General features: G+C 36.7%; 1 protein-coding gene across 2 annotated transcripts in view; it reads left to right on the top strand.

Annotated features, from left to right (window-relative positions):
• The window catches only part of ETNK1 (ethanolamine kinase 1), a 35,140-nt gene that overhangs the window by 3,907 nt on the left and 7,260 nt on the right, over positions 1-23,973 (top strand). For both annotated transcript variants that reach the window (XR_003927105.2, XM_030040365.2), the window contains exons 2-7: positions 8,370-8,629; positions 9,443-9,583; positions 11,149-11,291; positions 17,866-17,949; positions 19,643-19,803; positions 22,320-22,393. Coding sequence is in view for 1 of the 2 variants with exons in the window: in XM_030040365.2 (XP_029896225.1) it covers positions 8,370-8,629; positions 9,443-9,583; positions 11,149-11,291; positions 17,866-17,949; positions 19,643-19,803; positions 22,320-22,393 (863 nt within the window). In the remaining variant the exon portion in view is untranslated. The remainder of the gene's footprint in view (positions 1-8,369; positions 8,630-9,442; positions 9,584-11,148; positions 11,292-17,865; positions 17,950-19,642; positions 19,804-22,319; positions 22,394-23,973) is intronic.

The following is a 23,973-nucleotide window of genomic DNA, read 5'->3' as shown; positions in this document are numbered from 1 at the left end:
GAGAATAAAGGCTACTTGTTTTTATTGATGAAAAGGCTTAATATTCATAGTGTTAATTTACACCATTATTTGGATAGACCAGCATGATATCTTATGTGTGAAAAAAAAAAAAAAATCATCTGCAAAATCATTCAGAGATCTAAAATGATAAAAATTTTATGCTAGCAAACAGTAGTCTTCTTGTGGCCTAAACCTGGGGCGGGGGGTGGGGTGGGGGGAAGGATCAGCTTTGCAAAGGTGATCAAATTCTTCATTATGATTCCCCCTGCCCCCCACCCCCGAATCCTGCAAGCTCCAATGATCTCCAAATAAGTGTAATTAAGTTTGCTTTTTTTATTTTCTGAAATAATTGGACCTTGCTTGTTTTCTGGTACTCTGTTGGCAAGATGTACATGTCTTTGTGTTTATCAACACTTTGCATGACTTTACTGCTGCAGCATTTTATAATTCTTTGCAAAAATTTGTTCCTGCAGCTATGAAATGTGACCATCCAAGACAGAGCCATGCTTATAAAGAATTGTACTTTCACCAGCAAAACAACTTCCCCCTTCTTTTTTTTTTTATATACCAGGTTAGCTTTTCTCCCCGTATCTGCTTTTTCTTCCTGACTTGCACTCAGTAGCTTTTCTTCAGGCCATATTTTCTGGCTGCTGCTCTAATTTCTTTGCTTGTATAGATCTTGGTATTTTCTTTATTACAAACTATGATTAGGTTCAGATTTCTGAACTAGTTAAAGTATTTCACAGTTTATTTAAACAGACTGAGTGTGGGATTTAAAGCATTGCAATAATTGAATGGAAACAGAAAATGTTAGTCTCTGGGAAACAAAGTAAACTAACTTTTTATTTTATATCTCAACGTCATTACATTTTTCAAGAGATATTTTTATTGCTTGGCTGTTTTTAGGACATTGTGCTCTTCAGCAGTTGTGAAAGTAGTTACCACGTAAAGAGGAAGGACTGAGTTCACAGATTAACATCCTGTGTTAATATCTCTAAATGCAGAAGTGATGAGTGAAGGAAAGAAAAAGAAAAGTTAGAGTTGCAGAATGGCCTGCATTGCTGATGTGTTGTGGAAAAACTGTAACTTGAGGTGTGCCTTGAATGCAATGTCACAGTAAGTGGGAAACGTAGGCAGTATTAGATGTCATTTGAGGCTGCGTTGGTTTCTCCATTCTTATGAAGCTTGATAATCTCAGTCCCTTCCTGTAAAGTGGGGTGGTTTTTTTTGTTGTATCAGTGGGAGAGGCAGCAATTGTGCATGTGGTGACTTTATGTGATCGATGTGCCACATCACAGTGCATGATATAGGTGTGTTTGTATTGGGTGACTGGTTCTAATTAGAGAACTAATATTTGCTTAGGCACAGCTTGGGTCTGGTTGTGTAATGGCATATAACTTATGCTATAGACTTGTAACATTGGAAAGGAAGGTAGCTATCTAAGATATTTTAGTTGCTGTTTTCTCACACACACTGTTACATAGCCATTTCATGTCAAAATCTTCCATGGGGAGGAGCAGCAAATTAATTCTTTGAGTTCGAATAGAATCTTGGACTCCTTTTCCATTAGCTTATTTTTTTTTTGATTTATCTGTTACTGTTTTCATCAGTATCACAAAATCTGTAAAAAGATCTAAAACAATTCACCACTTTAAAAGTCTTAACTAGTTACCTGATATTGACTGTTTTCAGGTAGGAGAATATTCTTCAGAAACAAGATGAAAAATATGTAAATTCTCTTTGGGGTTTTCTTCTGATATAGAAGTCATGCATTTAGATCAGAATCAGTCCTTGCAATGGGTGACATATCTGTAGCATTTAATAGTAGACTACTGAATGTAATTTTAAATGGTATTTATACTGAGAATATGGAGGATGTGAAGCTTCAGTTAAGACCTTAAGACACCCCCCCCCCAACCCAAAAGAGAAACCCCAAAAGAAAAAAAAAACCCCATGCATGGTGACATCAATCCCCCCCCCCCGAATTCTTCTTTGAAGCTGCAGGGTTCATGGTTTGGTAGCCAAAAAAAATGTTTAAGTGATAGTATATCGCATAGGTAGTCGTGGTATTGCTTTCTCCATGCTGCTGTCATGGCAGTGCACCCCAAAAGTTCAGTAGAACACTGCTAGTTCAGCTTATGGCCAAACTTACCATAGAATGGTGCCGTTGACTTGCTGGCTCTCTGCTAGCCTTTGGTACTTTTAACACCAAATGGTCTTGTTCCTTATCATCTGACCACCAAAATTGTGTAGACAATGGCTTTCACCTGCTGAATGTAATGATCTAGAGGATATGGCTCCAGAGCCTGGAGACCTTTGAATTATGTTTCTCATAAGCCCTGCTGAATATATGAGATTTTACCCAAGGCCTGCATTTTCCAGTAGTTGTAATTTGTCCTTTTATGAATAGCTACAGAAAGAAGAGATGGAGAAATAACTAACCTTGTTTCAAGAAGTTAAATTCTTGAGATGGATACTTGTAGATGTGCCTGTATAGACTATACTTTTCCAGAAAAAAATGGAAGTTTTATCTTAAATACAACCTTGAAGTTTTCTGAGCATTAAAGAGGCATGTATTAAAAGTCTGTTCCTTTCTGGAGATCTTAATATGCAGTTTGCGGTTCAGCAGCAGAATTGGGGGAATCCCTGCTTATTTATGTTGAAACTTCACATCACCGTTTTGTTTCTACAGCAGTACAATACTACTCTCTATATTTCTCCTCTTATGGATGTAATAACAGTCTAGAAGGAAAAAATCTGTTTGGTTTTACATGTCTTTTGTGAGTGATAAGTGCTTTCTACTTTGCCCTGTGATACTTTATTTCTGCCTGTTCATGCTTGTTGCATGTGATAATAATTTCATTCTCATTCTTTTGAACACCTGGAACAATCTGGTGGTTTTGAACACCAGATAAACAATCCTGGTTTTATCTGAACTGGATGAGATATAAGCTTTTCTTGAACCATCTGCTTATGAGATGGGAACATACCCATCACATGCCCTTTTCAGGAATCTAATAACCTGATCGTTGCTGATAAGAGTGCTTTTAGGGTAAAGTCTGTCTCAAAGATGCATCGTGTCTCGGTTGAGTTTTCTCTGGTCTTCCTGGACTCTCTTGGCTTTGTTTCTACCATGGGCTGCTTTTGGAGACTGCATTTGAGTAACTCAAACTTATTTGTAGCTTTCTGACCTTCACTCTGCATTTCAGTAAACAGTTGCTATTTGTTCCCAAGAGCTACAAAGCCTTGACTTCAAGCTAGATCTCCGACTGGATTGTGGGCTAGTATAAATACCATTTCCAGAAACGTTTTCAGAATTAGTTTTAGCTTTGCATCACCTCGCCTGAAAGTACTTACTGCAATGTGATAAGCACATATCACAATAATTAAATTTTTGCAGATTACAAGGGTACCAGAATTTTGCTGCTGGATTTTATTTGTGTGTGTTGCATTGTGTTCTTGACTTCTATTGGTGCTCTCTGTATTTTTTTTTTATCTGTTTCCAGAATTTTCTACCTGGTATTCATAACATTCTGTAGATTCTGCCATCTTCTTCCACATGGCCTTGAGTTTACTGATGATTTTATCCATGTCATCAGAGTCCATTCTCTGTTCATGCTGCTCAGCTGATGCTTTTGTTATAGAACTCCTGTTTTGCTCTGCTGCATCTCAAGTTATGTTTCAGGCAAGGCATTCTAAGCTGATTCTGTAAATGCTACAGTAAAGGCATTCTGAATAAAAGAATAAAGTGAGTATTACATTCTTTTACTGGTAGAAAACATTAGATGTTTTCTCACGATGGAATATGGAAATTGTCTACTCTGAATAATGTTATTAGAAAAGTAAGCAAACCCTTCTGCCTTTTTAAGAAGCAATAACTAAAATGCTTCTGGGTGTAAACAATTACTTATAGCAGCATGTTACAAATAGATGCTAATAAGAAGTAGAGCTCCTAAATTATCAGTTGAGGGAGTCCAATTTCCTTGTTGTAGATTTCTTTTTATTAACACTAATGAGACTTGTTTTAAGGGGATAATAGACCTGTGCAGCATGACAGAAGCTGTACAGTGCCAAAAGTTTCTTGTTTAACAGCATAAGGAAGTCAAATTCTTACTCTTTGCATCAGCGCTACTTAATGACTATTTTTTTGTAGTATGACTATTTCTGATGGCCTTAGAGCTTTGTCTTTTTCTAGTACAATTTTGTATGGAGGGAAAGGCAAGCTTCATTAGAGGATTGTTTTGTAAGAAGTAGAGAACGGTAGCAAAAGTTCCAGTGATTTGAAATAGTGCTGTTGTATGTTGGGAATTACTGCCCATTTTGTTTGCTGCCTTTGCTATTCGATGAAGACAATAGACTTCTTTCTCTTCAGAGGGGGTAGTGAATTTTATACTTACTGGTTTTGATCCATCTTAGTTCAGCAGAACTTTCACTGTTCTTTTGGCCCTGCAATGACAGGATAAGAGCTTTTTCTAATGCTACATTTCAGAAGTTTTCATTTAAGTATTGCAGACAAGATACTTAATCAACATCTCAACACAAAACAATTCTGCAAGTGTTCTTTAAACTTTTTAATGAGTTAATTCTGGTTTTATGCTAAAATGTATGAGAATCAATACTTCTACATTGATTTGCCATATTAGAGTGTTGTGTCCTGTTCTTGGCTCCCCAATATAAGATACAGGCTCACTGGAGCAAGTCCAGCAAAGGGCCATGAAGATGACTGAGGGACTAGAGCATCTTTCATATGAGGAGAGGCTGGGACTGTTTGGCCTGGAAAAAAGAGGGCTTGCAGGGATCATATATATATAAATACCTGATGGGAGGGAATGAAGAAGAGGGAGCTAGACTATTCTCAGTGCCCAGTGACAGACAAGGCAATGAATGCAAAATAAAACATGTGAAATTCTGTCTGAACACAGGAAAAGCTTTTTTTTTTTTTTTTTTTTTTATTACTGTGAAGGTGGTCAAACACTGGAACAGGTTGCCCAGACAGGTTGTAGAGGCTTCGGAATTCCTGGAGATCTCGCTGGACACAGACCTGGGCAACTGGCTCTGGTTGGCCCTTCTTGAGCAGGGAGGTTGAACTAGATGATGACAGGAGGTCCCTTCTGATCGAAATAGTTTTGTGGCAATACACTTACAAGGGGGAAGGTTATGAATGGATATGTTATAATATAAACATGTCATTTGTGATTTACAAGCCATACTTGAAATGAATTTAAGTACTGCCTCTTCAAACTAAGTAACGCTGCTCCAGCACATTATCCTTCTCTTGAATATGGTATGTGCATTGTTGCAACAATATGCTTATGTCCACAGAGAAAACAGTGTTAGAATACAGTTGTATTCTTTTTAATGTGAAAACCAGTATCTATGGTGCTAAATGGTATAGTTTTCTTAGTTGCGCTGATTAACATTATAACATTTACTTGCTATGAACACTGTTTAAGGCAAGATTCTTCATTACTTGTCTCCTTGTCTGGACTATTAAAATAATAGCTAGTAATAAAATGTGTCCATAAATTGTGAAGTCTTAATTTTGAGTCAATCAAGGAGGCTTTAAGCAGGTTTATTTGAATTTATGGTTACCCTGTGTGGATGAAAGGTATATGATTTGCTGAACCTACTTCTGCAAGATTGAGTATTCGTAACTGTTTAAGAAAATGGAATACCTTCATATCCTCTGCTACTCAGGAACTTGAGCTATTTCTTGTTATTTGTGATGACAACTAAAGCTTTCCCAGTCCTTTTCTGCAGGAGTTTGTTCACCTCATCACATAGGTTTGCTGAGGAAGGCAAGGCATAATAGCTAAAACACGGCATCTTCCACTGTGAAAGTCCTGTGTCTTCCTAAACGGGGAGACTTGAGCCAACTTCAGAATTTTTTCTTTAGGAATTAAAAAAATTGCTCCTAATGCTTGATTTCTCTAAACCCCTGAGGTTTGGAAATAAGCTGTCACTTGCGTTTGAATGATACCACTTTACTTTTCAAAATAAAGGCTACCCCTTGGAGGGGGGGCGAGGGGGGATGTCGAGGTTTCTGAATTCTGTTTTGCTTTATTTAAAACAAAAACAAAAAAACCCCACAACCAAAAAATGTAAAACCCACAACAAAAAAACCACACCCAAACTGTCCAAGGTTTTAAGGAATGATACTGCCTGTAGAGAAGTTTCTTGTTGTTGACATGTATTTTTAATACAAGTATTTTTTCATTAAATATTAAAGTTTAGTATAAGATCTGAAAAGCAACAGACCACTCCATTTGTCAGTATTTTTGTTCTGGGCCTGATTTAGGACTTGAGGGAGGGAGAAGACGTGGGAGGATGTGTGAGTGGACATCAGTAAATAAGGAGTTCATGCTGTTGTCACTGAACACTTAGGATTCTAATTCTGATAAATAGGTTTCATTCTTCAGCTGATTTTCTGACTTCTATTACAATTAGGAATTAAAAAAATCTATCCAGGGTCTTCAGGTTGCCTTTAAATAAAAGCTGCTTGCAGCTTCAAGAACCTGCATAGTTTGAAAAAGTTCTCATTAACGTGATCAGACAGTATCTCCATTTGTCTTGTTCGTATGGCAGTAGAGTTAACTAAATGAGAATTAATGGTGAAAGCACTTCCTAAAGGTGATAAGTTAAACTTGCAGGATGTCCTCCCAAGGGAAAATTGTGTATGTCTAACTGTGTATGTTAACCAACTTGAAGCTACTTCTTGCTGCTCACTTTTAAGTTTTAGTGCAAGGTCCTGAAAGGAGGCTTTGTTCTTTGTGGGAGGGATTATTCTTTTTTAATTAAGTTTTACTTAGGGTTTTGGGGGCAACAGAATGGGAGAAGAGGCATGACTGTAAAGAGAGCAAGAAAAAAAATTATACTTGAATATAAATTACAGTTGCTGTGAGAACCTTGACTTTAAATTGGTTACTACTTATGTTTAAGACTGCAGGAGGCTGTTCAGTAGTTATGAAAACAGCGATGCTCTTGCTTGTGATGTTGTCACCTGAGAATGTTAATGGCTTGTCCTTCAGTCACCTACCTAACAGCTAGATTTAATATGGGTAGTGCTTATCTAGCAAGTTCTTAAACATTCAGTCTGAGTTGACAGCATGTAGAGTTTGAAAGTGCCAAATGTCTGTTTTCTGAGCTGTAAAACTGTCCTGGATTGTACAAGGAGATTAAGAACTGCTGTGTTACTCTTGCAGGCATTGAGTGGGATTTCAAATGCTTGACTACATGCAACTGGGTACATGCAGCCCCGTAACTCAGGATCTAGTCTGCTTGTCAGGTAGCATTTGCAGGAGTTCAGCCTGTATAATGACTATTTTAGGCATCATCATCAAATGTGAAAGGAAAAGCAGCAGTTAAGGAGTGGGGTTTTTTTGGTCCACCCCCATCCTTTCCGTAGCTGGGAACTTGTAGTATCCATACCTCCATCATTATTTGAAAGGCAGTGAGTAGGTTGTCATTAGATGTAAACATAATGCTTAAATAATGCTCTTACTTTTGTAGACAGTTACTTGCTTCATCTTCAGTATGTTCAGGCATCAGTGACTAGACCGGTCAAAGTCTAGTAAATGGGAAGGCTTTAAAAATTACATTTATATACAACTTAATGATAAGGACTTAAAATGCTTTTTTAATCTTTTAGATGGCATGTACCAGTTATGAAGTAAAACGAGAGGATAGTGGGTCTTGTCAGAAGCTTTTAAATTTGGAATGGTACTTGAGGCTGAAGGCTAGGGTCTTGAATTTTAAGTACTGTCTCAAATTTGCAGAGGAGCCAGAGCAGCTGTAGGAATTGTTCTCAATCAGTAAAACCTGAAGGCTAGTGGGAAGATGATAACCACTGAACTTGAACTGTTTCTGACCTGAATTTTGCTTTTTAAAAGGAGTAGTCTAGAACTCCAGGAGTATCTTTTACTGGTTGTGCAGTGATCAGGAAATATTGAAATTCTGAAGTGCATCAAAATTGTTTTTGTTTTCATGCTACCTGTATTCATGACTGGTTTTATACCTGTTTAGGATTGCTGCCTTGTTGGGGCTTTGATTTCAGCCATTTTAATCTATCAGTTTCAGAGTACTTATGTGGAAACTCATTTTACAATATTGAGCTTTCAGTTATTGCCTTTTACATGTAGTATTTCTGTAATTCACTATAGCATGTTTTCACATTTTCCTCTTTTTTTTATGTTACTGGTAAAAATACTTGCAATTTTCTTCATGATTTTCCTATACCTTAAAGATTTATTTTGTTAATGCTCAATCTAGTAAGCATTTGTGTTTCATGAACTAAAGAATAACCCTGCATTCTTTTCCTGCACGTTGAAAATGCAGATCTGAATTGCTTACGCATTATTTTTACTTTTCAGCTGTTCACTGATGGAATCACCAATAAATTAATTGGCTGCTACGTGGGTGACATAACAGATGATGTCGTTCTAGTTAGGATCTATGGAAATAAGACCGAGCTTTTAGTAGATCGAGATGAGGAAGTGAAGAGTTTCCGTGTGTTGCAGGCCCATGGCTGTGCACCTCAACTATACTGTACTTTCAATAATGGCCTGTGCTACGAGTTCATGCAGGGAGAAGCACTGGATCCAGAGCATGTATGCAATCCAGATATTTTCAGGTAAGGTTTTTAAATTATTATTTCATTATTCAAGTTCTATGATGCATTTATGGTATTCTGTCAGGCCCAAAGGATCTCAAGCTTAGTTTATGAGCAGGCAGAAAAGAAATATTTATAAGCCTGCACTAAATTGATGTTCACACTCTTGACAGCTCACTGTCCTCTATCTTAGTTATCATGGTATTCCAGTGCTGAACAAATGATCCTTGCTGCCTCCCCAGAAGACTGCTTAGAGGTCTGCTTATTGTGATTATTTAACACTTGCATGTTACCATTAGGGAGATCATTTAAGAAAGTGGAGTTGTAGGGGGCTGGACTTGATTAAAGCAAGTACTCCTAGCTCTGTTTCTAATACATTCCTTTTGTAAGTAGGTTCAAGATAGTCTTCCATTGAGACATAATTTTTTAAACTATTAGCAGTGAACAGAAAGTACTGATGTCTTAAGATTTTAGTTTTTCATGTACGTACTGAAATGCATTTGCCTAACAACGGCAGCTAATTTGAGTCAACTCTTCTAAAGATAAGCAAGTTGAAGAGACTGTAAATACAGGTGAAGTATGCATGCTGTAACTGAACTCCAATCCCTCCTGCCTCCCCTCTCTCAAGTAGTGCTGTTAATGACCTTTTGAGTCTTGAAAGATGCTACCCTATAGGTGTGCTGCTCTTGTTTAAACCCTCTTTGGATTCTTTTGCTGCATTTTTTACAATTTTTCTGTTAAATATATTGTAGTTGTCTTTTTGCTAGGAAAAATACAATAAAGACTGTCAGATATACATTCAATATAACATTAATTTGAACTTTTTTTTTTTAGACTCATTGCCAGACAGCTTGCTAAAATCCATACTATTCATGCACACAATGGATGGATCCCTAAATCTAATCTGTGGCTGAAGATGGGGAAATACTTCTCTCTTATACCCACAGAATTTGCAGATGAGGAAGTAAATAAAAGGTAGGTATTTCATTATGTGCTTGCTTGACTTGCCATTCTTTTTGGTTGAGGAGTAGAAGAATATTTAAAAAAACAGGTTTGTCTTACCACATAGTGTTTGTAAAATAGTTTGTAAAATTTTGAGTTTTGTCATACTCTTGTATACTGAAGTAGCTGTATATATGTCAAATATGATAAGGAGAGTTTTTAAATTCATTTGGTATATTGTGTATATGTACATATAGCTCTTGGTTTGACTGGACACTTAAATGATGTTAAAGAATCAAGGTCATGTACTTCAGGTAGTTGTCTCAACAGTTTTTAAGAGAACCATCAGTCTCAAACTGAGATCGATGTTCTAGGGTGAATACTAAAAGCATGTTTCCTGGCGTTGCAAGAGTACTGCTTGTTGTTCATTCTGCATGTCTTAGCTGTCTTGTATTTGTTCAGTTTATAAATTTGTCTAAAATTGGGTGATGTAAAAGTAAAGTTAATGAAAGGCTGTTTTGGGTGATAGGATGAGCTCCCAAAGTGTTTTCCAGAGGAGGAAAAGGTATCCACGCAGTCATTCTAGACCTGTGCTATCATGAAGTATGAATAATGGTGTCACCTGGGTTTAAGGGTTTAATTACTTTTTGTTTTTTGCATCCCAGTATAGCTCTTGCATTGTAAGTCAAACCATGGTTCTTAGGAGCTTAACAAAATAAGGAAGTATTTCAAAGGGTTCTAGTGTCAGTCACTGGAAGATTGGGATGAGAGGAATGGCAAAACTAGGAGCAATATTTAACCTAAATAAAATTTCTGGGCTCTAATCTAAATGTAATCATTGTCTTGAGTTGAAGACAATGTTTCTTGGGGAGTGGAGATCAAACTTTAAGCTAAAACTGTAATTAGGCACTGTTTGTGCAATATCATCAAACTTCATATCACTCAGGAAGCAGATTCCAGCTTAAAAACATTCTTTGTGGAACTTCTTTGAAATCATTGATGCCAACTGCCCTTCTTGCTGCATTGTAATTAAAGAATGCTCTAGCAAAGTTTGATTTCCCCCCCCCCCCCACTCTTCGACAACAAAAAATTCTTAGGAAAACTGAGAACTTGAATAGTTAATTGAAAATCTAGAAGATAAAATGGCTACTTAAGCATATTTACTGTGACTAGAACTAAAAATGAATGTTTCATTTCCTCTGTATAGATACATATAGTACTTGGTACTTACTGTTGTGTATCCTTGAAGGATGTAACCATGAGCAAAAAGTGAATGAAATTCATGCTATAACCCTTTTAATCTTTACTCCTTTAAAAATGTGCAGGAGTGTATGCAAGTTCTACTCCTGATTTTTGGACTACTGTTATGTTTACAGCACAGATAATCTTCAGAAAATTGTTTTTTGGGGAGGACAGGGAAATAATTGTCATAATTTGACTGCTGTTGTGCCAGGGGAAAGAGTGCCCTGGTTTGGGAGAAGGTCTATTGAATTATTTGCAAGAAGAATGTAGAGGAAAACAAGTAATTTCATTACAAATGCTTGGTATGGTACACAGAGTACTAAATATTAACTCTCAAACGTCTTATGCCTGAAAAGGTTTTTACGTGACATTCCAAGTCCTCAAGTTCTTCAGGAAGAGATGGCCTGGATGAAGGAAAGACTGTCAAATTTAGGATCACCAGTGGTACTCTGTCACAATGACCTGTTGTGTAAAAATATTATTTACAACAAGAAACGAGGTAGGTATTGAACTAAACAGTAAGTAGCGAGTGGCTTTATGCTGTAATTGCATTTGCTATCAGTGGTGTCATTTTACTGACTTGTTCAAGTGAACTCAGTTTGAGCTTTTAAGACCCAATGTAATGGTAGTGATATCTGTAGAAATACTAAGTTGCTTAATTAGTTAATTCTCATCTGTATGTTAATGTACAGAGGAAGAATGTTGGTGTTAATTGCTTTTCTTTAATGAATTAATGAATTTGTTAATCCCTAGTCTGCCTGTATGACTAGGCTTCGAAGTATGTAGTTCACGTTAATTCTATTCCAGTTGTATAAAGCTTTTATGAAGAAAAAAATAATCATACAAGCATAGAAAATAACCTGAAGACATTATCTCCTATATGTGTATTGTTTTGTTTTGTGATTGTGGGAATACACTTCCATAATGAAGTATCTTAGTGCTACTTAATGCTACATTCAGTGACTCTATTTTCTGCATGAGGTACATAGGCATCTTAAAGATTTCTTTTGTAAATACCTAGTTTATTTAAATAGTTGTAGGCAGTACATGTTTTAGTAAAGATTAATTACTTTTTGTTTTTGTTTATAATACATGTAACTCATAATTCATGTTATTAAAGAAAGCCTTGGATTAAAATCTATAAAGCTTCTGTATATACCTGCAGTTTCTTGTATTTCTGTTTTTAGTGGTTTGAGGTTCGGTTACTAAATGAATCAATTAAACAGGATATTAAAACAAAAAAGGCAAAATTCTGACACTAAAGTGGCCATTGCACAGTAAAAATGCACAACTTTCTTCCCATCTCAAATATCTGAGCTCAGCTGAGTACAACAAATTCATCATATCAGATCAATATTTTCTTTTGAGGTGAGGATGATGCATTCCTTCTAGTAGCTTCATATTTGTTAGTGACAGTTTGATGATGAGGCAGTTGGTATGTAAGCCAAAAGCGTGTGAAGTAAATGGCTGTGAATGGAACTGAAGTCGCCTCCATCAGTCATCATTGGTCTTTGACCTCTTAAGCTTATGTGCCTCAAGTTCTAAAAGACTAACAGAAACATGGTGGAGTTGGTTCTAGTATGAAAACTGGCTGTGTATGTATAACCAATTTCTGCATCAGATACGCACTGAATGCATGTGAATTGTGAAAATAAAGTCTTTTGGTGGCTTGTATACAAATTTTTCTCTGAGTAATACCACTTTTGCAGGGAATTGCTAGTACTTCTAGTTACATAGGTATATGCTATTGTATACCTGTACAATGCTATTAATGTAAATTTTAAATTCTAAGAATTCAGTACCAAATTCCATTGGTTTTACTTAGTTTCAATGACGGGTTATAGTTCCGCTTAAAAAGGCGGGGGAGGGAAGCAAGCATGGAAGGTATGCAAAAAAAAAAAAAATCAGCTTGTGGTCTTGCACCCGTTGGAGTTGTGATATTGTAGTATGAAAAATAAATCTTTTTTTACTGTGTGGGTTTTTTCAGTGCTGACACTACCTTGAATTTTAGCATTCCAGAACAGACCCATTGAGGTAAAAATAATTTTTATAGTCACTTTTCATAGTAGAACCATGCTGCCAAAAAAACCAAAGGAATTCCTTTAAAAGGTTCGCTATCATGGTCAATAGGCTTGAAGTTCCTACTTTTAAAACAAATGCAATATGCTTTTCTTTTTGTAAACAGAATGGAGGAAAAACAATGCCAGCAGTGCATCACTTATGAGCAATCAATCCTACAATAGTGAGTGTGTGAGTGCTTAGTGTTTGGGGACAGGGTGGGGAGGAGGGAGGTATGTAAAGTACTTTGGCTTCAAGCTAGCTGTAAACAGCTGGGGGGCAAATAGAGACTTGGAAATATGAAATAAATGTGCAACATTTAAACATAAGTTTCATATGTGTACTGTGTTGTAAAACTTCTGCAAAGTGGGTACAGCAGGTACCATTTTCATAGTAACCAAACCTCAATGCCATCTGTAGAAAGAATATTTGTCATTTGAAAGTTGTTTCTTATAGTGTACTTTTTACAGAGGAAAAAAAAAAAAAATCAATCTGTTAGTACAATCCTAAGATGAGGAACATTATTTTAGAAGTGGAAGATCAGCTTTAACTGTAAATAAACATGTATTGCTGGAATTCTGTTTAGCAGAGCAAAAGCTTTTATTGGTATACAAAAAATTTTGCAAGGGCACGAAATAGAATCTTTAAAGGTTCATTAGGAATGGCAACAAACCATATGAAAGTAGTTAACAGCTATGGTGATGCTATACTCATACTAAGTTTAGTCTTCCATCTAGAAAGGCTTCTGTGTAACAAAGACCTTGGTGACGGTAAACTGGAATTAAAAGAGAGAGAATTGGTCTTATAGATTAACTACTTTTTTTTCTTTTCAGTAAAGTTTGTGCAAAGTTGGTATTGTTTATCTGGCTTTTCAGAAGCTGACACAAACAAAACAACTCATTTATTGGTTTTAGCAACACTGTATTTGTTGTTTGTGAATGCTTAATTTGCATGTTTACTAGGCACGGTGTGTGTGTGTGTGTGTATGTGTTTAAGCTACAGACTATCAACATGTACTAGGACTCCTATCCAATGCAGTTAGAACGATTATGGCTTGTCCCAGTGCTTTGCTTTAGACTTGTCCTCTGCCTTGAATTTGTGTTTTCAGACTTGGAAGAGAAATCATAGTTGTGCCACATACTGCTTTTAAGAAGAATCGGTCTCATGTCCTTAAATTTTATTTATGAGACTGGAATAGCATATTGAGTGCTAGCTTCATTTAATGGAGTTTCACTCACCTGACTTAAATTTGCTCATGCTGTGGCTGAGAGAACTCTGTCTCTTGCTGTTTTGTTAATGTCCGTCTTCAGTCACTCAGGATATGAAAATCTGCAAGTGTTACTTTACATAACTTATAATTATCGGTCATCTACTCCTTGAAGGATATAAGTCGGAGCTGCATGTTGCTTTTAATTACAATTTGAACATCAAGATAGTCAAAATATGCTTGATGCTTGGTACTGCTTATTTATAGACCTTGTGTTCTGATGCTCTTAGTTTTCTGTGGTGGGTTTTTTTTTTTCCAGCGTGACCTGGGAGTTTCAAAAAATACCTGATGTTTTAAGAGTATTCAAATACTTGCTATTCAGTAAGACCAAGTATTAGTATTCTTTTGTTTGTATCTATATGTGCTCTTTTTGAATGTATTAAAACCACCTGCCAGGAAGTTAAGTGTGTAGGTAGATGGCTAGTTTTGTTCTGTTTATTCCCTCTGCCTACCCAATGTTTTCTATGATCTTTGGTAGGAGTCTGTGGGTGCTCAGTGCTTCTGAAGACTGAGGTATGTTTAAGGCTTCTGGTTTTGATATAAAAACCTATTTTGTTTTGCAAAGCTATATTGGGTATTTACAGCTAAAATTATTCTTTAGGTATATGACCCATTTGCAAATTTTCAAGTATGTTTGTAGCATAGATCATTGTCTTTACTAAAGCTGTCTTCTAGGGCCTCAGTGGCTTACCTGATGAGCAGGATGGGACAGAACTCAGGATACGTCGTTCTGCTGTGGTAAATACAGCTAGGACTTGCACCTAGAAAGTGCTTACCTTATTAAACCATTAAAAGTGAAGAGCAGCTAGAAAGAGAGGTGTCATCATGCTCATACCTTTCAGTTCCTGGAGGAGATCTAGCAGATGCTTTATTGACTACTACTTGATCTATTTAAAAAAAAAAAATAATTTCTGGTGTATGGAACACATGTATTCCATTTTGTATCTTTTTATGGTTTTCGTAGATGACATTGCATATTGTCTACACTAGGAGATCCCCGGAAGAAAGGAATGTGTTTCAACTTGAAATAGTCACTACTCTTGATGTCTCTGTTCCTTTTGATAATAGTAGCTTCTCCAGAGAGATGATAGAGCTTAGTTTTAAATCATGTCTTGCTTCAATAAAATACAAATGTGCTTAGCCTAGTGTCTCTTGTTGTCTGCCTCTGCTCCCAGTGATATCGGTGGGATGTACCAATTCTTTGTACTTTTTAGAAACTGCAAAACAAAAGCTAGCTGCTTAATTACTAATGTAAGCCATATCTTTTAGAAGTGGCTTTCCTGTACGAACTGCAGTAAATCTTAAGAGTAACTTCTAATACTATAGATATTTAAACGATTAATGCAAAGTTTCTTCTGCTTTTTCTAAAACACGGTAGCTGGGACATGTATGTGTTACACATTTATGAAGTGGCAAACAAAGTTTTTGCTTTCTTTCAGTTTCACGGAAAGAACTCTGCATCTTTATTTTGAGCCTTCATGCAAAAATTAAATTTAAGGTTGAGTTCCACAGCAGCATGAGTCTGAAAGATATCAGTAAAAATGCCAGACTTTCTCACTTTGAACTTTTGTCTTATCAAATGTCAGTTTACCAAATTTTCTTCATCTGCTACAGATTATGTATGCCATTGTTGCTGGCTTCTGGTGCCATGCATTGTGCTATTGTGCACTGACTGAAGGTTTATCATGTCACTTGTTCACATGCATTTCCCCATAGTAGAGTGCCTAGTAACAGCCTCACCCATATCTTGTTAATTGTATGTAATATTATTTATACCTGGAAGTAAGTTTTAAATGTTAGCTGTACTTAAAAATGCATAACAGCACATAGGTATGTTCAAGATGAAATTTGCACATGAAAAATTTAAAGTATTCCTTATGTTATTTTGCAAGCAGACTTTTACCTGCCATGTTTGTATTTCGTGTGAGAGAGGAAGAAAAAAACCATACCTAAATACAAGCATTATTAAATCTTTGGGGGTGCGGGGGCATTCAGATCAGTTGTGTAGCAGAATATTAACCAGGGTTGGGCTGTGCATTTTGACTGGCTTGTAACTTACAGGTGTCTCCTTTTAAAAAGTGGTGCTAAAGAAGCAGTGGGAAGTACAAACGTATGAATCTGCCAGTCAAGCAGGGGCAAAAGTTAATGTGTGACAATATTATAAGATCTTGGCTGCAGCTGCTGTAAAATTTCTTGTCCCTTCAGAGTTCTAGAGAACCTCAATTTTCGATTGCCAACAAGATTTTCCTGGGAGGAGCTTGCCACTTTTCAGGCCACTTTCATGTTGGTTTGTTAGAGCCTAAAAGGTTTAACCTCATAATCTTGGTAAGCAGTCCTTCCTTTCTGTGAAAGTAAGGGTAAACTCTGACTTGGAGGATTGTGACTAAGTGATTTTGTTCACGTTGTGGGGTTTAACTTCCATTATAAGTGTTTAGACAAGAAGATTTTTCCATCTGGAAAACATTAATCTTAGTGTTTCAAATATGGTGAAGATGAACTGCATAGGAAGGAACACTTCTAACAAAGTTGTTCTGTGCTAACTTGGTCAGGACGTTTATCTGGCAAAACTATTGTATTTGGTATGTGTGATGTTCATAAATCTTAAGGATGCAGTATATTATTAGTCTAGGAAATACATAACATACTTTAACATTTTTTATTTACTTTTTTTTGATCTGGAGTTTTGGTAGTTAGCATTAGTATCTGTAAAATGTTTTAAGTCCTGCTAAGAAGATTGATTGTTGTAATAGGAGTATGTTTTTATTGAGTTAATATGCAGCTAGTCTTCAAAAGAATGGGTATAGAGAGGGAGAAGAGTGCAACTGTCAAAATTGCCCATTTCAGCATACCAGTGGGAAATGTAAGGTTTTACATTTTAATGTTTTAGTGAAAACACCTCTTAAGTTAACCCATTGCTTCCTTTTCTGATGTATTTAGTAATTTTGCTGGTTTCCCTTAAAATAGAAGCACTCTAGTTTTACCTAATCTGTCTTGTTAATGTTTTGACTGATGTGGTGTAGACATTATTGAGCAGCTTCAATGCTGTATTACCTTGAGTGAAGCATTTTCCCCAGCTTCACTGTAGGTAAATGTAATTTAGAAACATTTCGGGGCTGTATTTACTGCTTTATCAGTCATTGTTTACACAACACTACAGAGTTTCATAGTTTTGAGGACTTGAGGATTGTCTGACGATTTCTTGAGACTAGTTTAATCCAGCTAGAAAAAGCGACAATGAAGAAGTCTTGCTTTGTAAGTGTGGTTGGGGGAAGCAGTAAATATCAACATGTTAAAGGAAATATCAGCATGTTGCAATGTGTCAGTCTGCTGTGGTTGCACACTTGTGTGAGAATAAACAGGACTGTTTTTTTAAGTCTGGGAAAAATTGATCTGCTCTTTCTACATAAAATAAAGATCCTCTACTGTATTTCTTATTTTGAAGGTAAGGGATGCCCTCGTGTGGTAGAAGTTAAAATTGAAATTCTGCTATTCAGAGTTTAAAAATAGAGAATTGTAAGCTCTAAGTAATTATCTAAGAGCTTTCTTGAATAATTACTCAAGGGGATCTCATATCATAAAAATCACAGCCTTACCCTGGAATGTCTGAGTGCACACAACTGGGCACAAGTAAGACGGGTGTGTGGTTTTGTTTTGTTTTTCCCCCAAAACTTCAAAGGACACCAAAGGATTAGGGCTGTGACTTCATTTGATATGGACTCTGATGTTGCTGCTGTTGTGTCTCTCATAGGTGATGTGCAGTTCATAGACTATGAGTACTCTGGATACAACTACCTAGCTTATGACATTGGAAATCACTTCAATGAATTTGCAGGTAAAAATTGGATTTCTGAGGTAAAGGTAAACTGGTTTTATGAAAAGCCTCATTCTTGCATATTTTCTTTGTCTGTGTATCTAGATACAGGTATGTAGCTGTTTATCTGATGGTATCAAAATATGTTGTTGTCTTATCTTGCAGGCCAGTTAATGCCCTTCCTTTGCAGCTCTGCTAACCCAGAAATGGGAACATCATGGCCTAAGTTTTTGGAGAGTTAAATAAATACAGAACTCGGAGCTTTCACAGTATCCTTCTGTGAAATGACACAGCAGAGACAGCCCACTGTAATTAAACACTGCGGATGTATCTTTTACAGTATAGGTGTATATTGAGAATATGCTGTGTGGTTCCACAGTTCCAAATGGCAGGCTTATGTGGGTTTTTTTGGTGGCTTTAAATGTGTGTGCTAAGTACTTGCCCTTGAGTCATGTCATAAAATGGGAGGTAAAGGCTAAGACATGGGAAGAAGGTAGGGATTTAGGAATAAGGTGTTTGTAGAGTCATTCATTAACTAGTTCAAACTTTTTCAGTGAATGCCCATTGCATTTACTCTGTAAGAGAGAAATAACCTTGAGTGTTTGCTGTGTTATTTCAGATGATGGGGCGAGAGGAAGAACCTACACAATGATTAGTAGCGATGGAAAGTGCAGTATGGTGAAATTAGGGGCCTTAATCTCCCAGTCGTTGTTTCACAAATGGAATGTTAAGTCTAGATAACTTAAAAAAAATTCAGAGTGTATACTTGATAATTTGTGTACTTGGTAATTTAAGTATTTGGAAAGCAAGTTGAATTCTTTACAAAATACCTTTGAGAGCTTTTGATTTTTCATCTGGGACTTCTCAGAGTTTGATGACATCTTTAAAGAGCTAAGTACAGTAAGAAGACTTAAGTCCGCAAATACCTTTTTTTTTTAATTTTTTATTTTGCCTATGAAGAACAGTTGTGCTCTCACTCTGCTATTCTCTATCCATCCAGTAAAAATATGATTTTTTTTTTTAAGCTAAATTTGAGTAGATCTGACACAGGAAAGAGTTTAGGTGCTAGGGGGTTGCACAGTTCATAAAATAAGACTTAAGGAGAATTCCCAAGTCCTCTGGTAAGGATAGCTAGTGGGATTGAACTGTGTTTGGGACTCCTGACAGACTCCTTACGGCCTGTGACTAAGCATCCTCCAGTATAGGAAGAAAAATGGGGCAAAAAGAGCGGTTATGGAGATAAGACTTCTAATTCTACTAATACCCTGTGGAGGAGAGAAGTAGACTGCTAGTAAATTTTTCTCAAATATGAGCTTAGTTGGTGACAATGTATATGCATCTGGATTCAGCTTTGGATATTGTTGCATACAAGTCCCTTTTCCTATGAAATGTGTAATATTTGATATGTTTGGGAGGGCTTTTGTTTCATAATGCAAATACTTTTTCTTGAGGTTTCTCTCAAAGAATATGTATGTGGCTGAAAACATATATAGCATAAAACTCTGTGCTACGTTGAAAGCTCTGATTTTTGTGTGAGACATTCTTGCCAACACGTAACTGATAAAGTCAGGTCAAAATAAAAACACTGATATTAGTCCACATCAGTTTGTGCATGCATGTTGAGGGTGGGGAGGGGGGAAGTAGTCCAGTCATGTGATTCTAATGGTCTTTTTAGACACCGGAAGGTTCTAATAGGTATTTTTTCTTTTTCTAGGAGTAAATGAGGTAGACTACAGCCTTTATCCTAACAGAAAATTACAGGAACAATGGCTGAGATCTTACCTTGAGGCCTACAAAGAATATAAAGGATTTGGCACAGAAGTCAGTGAAAAAGAAGTTGAAGTTCTATATGTCCAAGTCAATCAGTTTGCACTGGTAAATAACGAACACTTGATTAGAATATATTAAAATGCTATAGAGAAGCCTGCTACTCTATGGACAAATCTAATTGCCAGTTTCTTATTCTGAGTGCTGTGGAATGTGAGGAAAAACTTCTTTAACCTGGCCTATGGAAGCTTTCTGCTATGTTGTGTGTTAAAAATTCTCTGTAGAATATTCCTAGTGAAAGAGGCAGTGAGCATTCAGCAAACAAGGAGATGAGCTTTTAGTGAGTATTTCTATTGGCTGCTTATTGGTCTGGCACGTTTTTGAGTTGGCTAGAGCTTATGGTAGGTCTGTGCTATTTCTTGTAATGGTAAGACAGAAGAGCAAGGTAGTGCTTCATAAAGACCTGTAAATCTTATGACTTAAAAAGCCTTTTTAAAATAAGCTATTAAAATTTTGTTAGAGTGAAACTAGGATACTTCAATTTTTTTTTAAGAATTATTTTTAACAGATAATTGGGTCACTCTAGAGTCTTTCAGTACTACCTTAACTCTTTCCTTGCCTGCAGTGTCTTGGCAAGCAGCGAGTTGCTTTTAGATTTGGTTTTGGTCACCTTAGTGGTTTAAATGGTAGTGAAGTGCACGTGTTAGTCTCATGTGGTTCCCCAGAAGTTCTGCCTTTCTGTAGAGTGTGAGGGCTGGCTGTGTTACTCTGCTCCTTCCTCCTCCTGTATCTTGTGTGTTATAAGCTGTCTTCTGTTTGTCAGTTTGTCTTTCGTAGACTTTGGATGTAAAAGCTTCGTTTCCTTGTTCTTTCCCTTTGAAAGAATGGAGCATGTTCAATTTTGATCTGTCTTTGGTGCCTTGTCCTTCATGGAAAAAAAAAACCACATCAAGTGTAATTCATGGAGGTAGAATAAGAAGTCAAATAGGTGTGGCATTGAGTCTTTGAATATCCCAATTATGTATGCTGTTAGAAGCAGTTTGAAGATGTCATCATCTTTTTTCCAAACTCTATCTCTGTGGGATTTCGGAAGATACTTTATATGTTCACATTGTTTTTGTTATGTTTTCCGACTAGTACTAATCTTGTTTTGCCTAGAGGATGTGATAGGAAATGCTACAGCAAAAGTGCCTTTACCCAATAGCTAGGTAACTTTTATTTTGCTTTCTCCTGAAGAATAGCATGCCAAACTATTCATAGGTGGACTAAGGCTAAAAAGCCAGTTTGGCCTTATTTCAGTCCTCTTTCTGACTAATCCAAGCACACCTACAGGTCACATTCCAGGAAGACGATTATTAAACAGGCCCTTAAAAATACCAGCTTGTTTGTTCTTACTCTTTTTAAAAACTCTTATTATCAACTGTTACTGTTAAATTCAACTATCCCATTCATTTAGGAAAGATCTGCAATTAAGTAGGCTGGTGGTCTGTTTTAAAATATATAGCATTTTTTTGTCAGTTTTAAACTATGGTCATGCTAATGTTTAAGAGGATAGAGTTCCTGGAGAACAGCTCAAGACTTTCCTATAGACCACACATGATGCACAAATACTGCCAAACACTCTTGTGTCAGTTAATTTGGGAAACTTTGTTAAGAGAAAATACAAACTAAACTTATTGGATGCTGGTGTAAAATGCCAAACTGCTTGCTATCAGGTGAAGTTATTTAAACTGCAGGTACAAGAAAGATTCACATGTATGTACAATAGTTGGCATTTTAAGGTGTTCTCAGGTTTGTGTGCATGCATGTGTCTTCTACGCTTCTGGTAAAGTGTTACATGCAAGCTTCAGGAAGCAATTTAGGTAATTACTGTAAGCAGTTCTTTACTGAACAGAAGTCTGAAGTATATCACTTGTAACCTGGGTGGTCCAGAAAGGTCTTACACAAGGAGAGTATCAAGCTCATGGGCATTACATGTATTTTTCATTTGAAGTATTCTAGCAATCATATCATTAATGTAATCCATAGTTTCAATCTGAAACTGAACATGTGCTTCCAGACTACTTATCTGGACTCAGAAGTAAGTTTGGAACAGATGAGAAATTTGTGTAAATGCTGATGAATTAGAGATTCTCTTATATAGCTACAGATCATATCTCTTTGTCCAAGTCAGTAGTGAAAGTGAGTTGTTCTTACAATGGCATAAGGGTTGTAATCAAGATTCAAAAGGAATTTTGTATTTGCACTAGAGTTGAATATGTGTAGAATAACACATTTAAGTAGCAGCAGTAGAAATGAGATAGTCTTATTTATGTGCATTTTTTAACATGGTGTATATAGTTGTACAACAGTCTACTTAATAGATGGCCTATTTCCTAAATGCAACATTATTTTTCTTCAAAGTGACACATGGCGAGTCAGGATTTACTCCTCCAATTGCCAGTAATTAATTCTATAATACTTGTTTACCAATCTTTTTGGTAAAGAGATATCAAATAACTTTACAAAAAGATTGGGGTTTGAGAGTTCTCTTGCAGATAACTTTTTGTCTCGATGCAAGAATATGTTTACATGTTGGATTTTATATAATATTAATATTTCACTGGTGAATTTTTTTCTTTCAGGCTTCCCACTTCTTTTGGGGATTATGGGCTCTAATTCAAGCCAAATATTCCACCATTGACTTTGATTTTCTAGGGTAAGTGTGCTTCCTACATATAATCATAGAATACTTGAGGCTGGAAAGGACCTGTGGAGCCATCTAGTCCAGCACCCCAGCTATCAGAAACTATGAGGTCTGAGCAACAGACCTGATCTTATGTGATCATACTATAACTCTTAAAAATTAAGAAAAAACAAGACAGTAAAAGCTGTCTGTCTGTGCTTTTTGTTGCTAAAAGTTCTCTATATTAGTATGTGCCCCTGGGCTAAAACACATGGCATAACAAGGCAAGGAACATAACTAAGGGAGTAAATGTTTTGTGGCATTGAGTGGGGTTTTTTGTTGTTGTTGTTGTTGGAGAGACAAAGGCATAAATGCCAAGTTGGTCAGTATGGTGTACTATCTCTCAGATGCAAGACCTACATTTCCAACTCAAGTGTTGTGGTTTAACCCCAGCCAGCAACTAAGCACCATGCAGCTGCTTACTCACTCCCCCCACACCCAGTTGGATAGGGGAGAGAATCGGGGCGGGGGGGGAAGGTAAAACTCATGGGTTGACATAAGAACAGTTTAACAGAACAGAAAGGAAGAAACTAATAATGCTAACAATAACAGGATTGGAATATACAAGTGATGCGCAATGCAATTGCTCACCACCTGCTGACCAATGCCCACTTACTCCCTGAGTGGCAATTTCCCCCCAGCCCCGCCCAGTTTATATACTGGGCATGACATCACATGGTATGGAATATCCCTTTGGCCAGTTTGGGTCAGCTGCCCTGACTGCGTCCCCTCACGACTTCTTATGCCCCTCCAGCCTTCTTGCTGGCTGAGCATGAGAAGCTGAAAAATCCTTGACTCGAGACTAAACACTACTTAGCAACAACTGAAAACATCAGTGTTATCAACATTCTTCTCATACTGAACCCAAAACATAGCACTGTACCAGCTACTAGGAAGACGATTAACTCTATCCCAGCCAAAACCAGGACAAAGAGTCAGGAAATGGGGCTGTTTTGTACAAAGGGGCTTGTTTACTATTTGTTGCATGGAGTGTTGATCTTGGAAATTCCTAATTTTTTTTAAAGAAAGAGTCTTTGTAAAGCTAATGAATGTTAAGTTCTGTTTCCTGCGATGCTGGCCAATGGTGTAGATGTATGTCTTTGGCATTTTTTTAAACGGTCTTTCATGCTGACAAGCAGAGGAATTCATCTTTCTATTGGGGACTGGGCGAGGTGATAAAGTTAATAATTTCATTTGGTAAAAGATCCCACTTTAGAATTTTTTGCACAGACTAAGCCAGTTTACTAGGCTTAGTTGTGTCATTTTGTAAATGAGACAAATACGAATTTCTTCTTGTATCTAATTATTCTCAAGTAGAAGTACTTGTTAGTAACCACTAGATGGCACAAAAACCCCAAGTTAAAGCACAGGTGGTAGAACCTAAAAACTTGTCAGTTTTGAATAAAATGTCATTCTTGTAATGATCAAGATAGGATTTCTCTGGAATTGTAGCTGTCAGTTGTTGGACACTCTATTAAGAACTACTAAACACAAAACCACCACCTTTGATAATTCCAGAACAGCATCTGTTTTGCAAACTGTAGCAAGCTGGG

Source organism: Aquila chrysaetos, chromosome 17 (assembly GCF_900496995.4).
Source record: "Aquila chrysaetos chrysaetos chromosome 17, bAquChr1.4, whole genome shotgun sequence".
Taxonomy (NCBI): domain Eukaryota; kingdom Metazoa; phylum Chordata; class Aves; order Accipitriformes; family Accipitridae; genus Aquila; species Aquila chrysaetos.
This window is presented reverse-complemented; position numbering and strand designations above follow the sequence as displayed.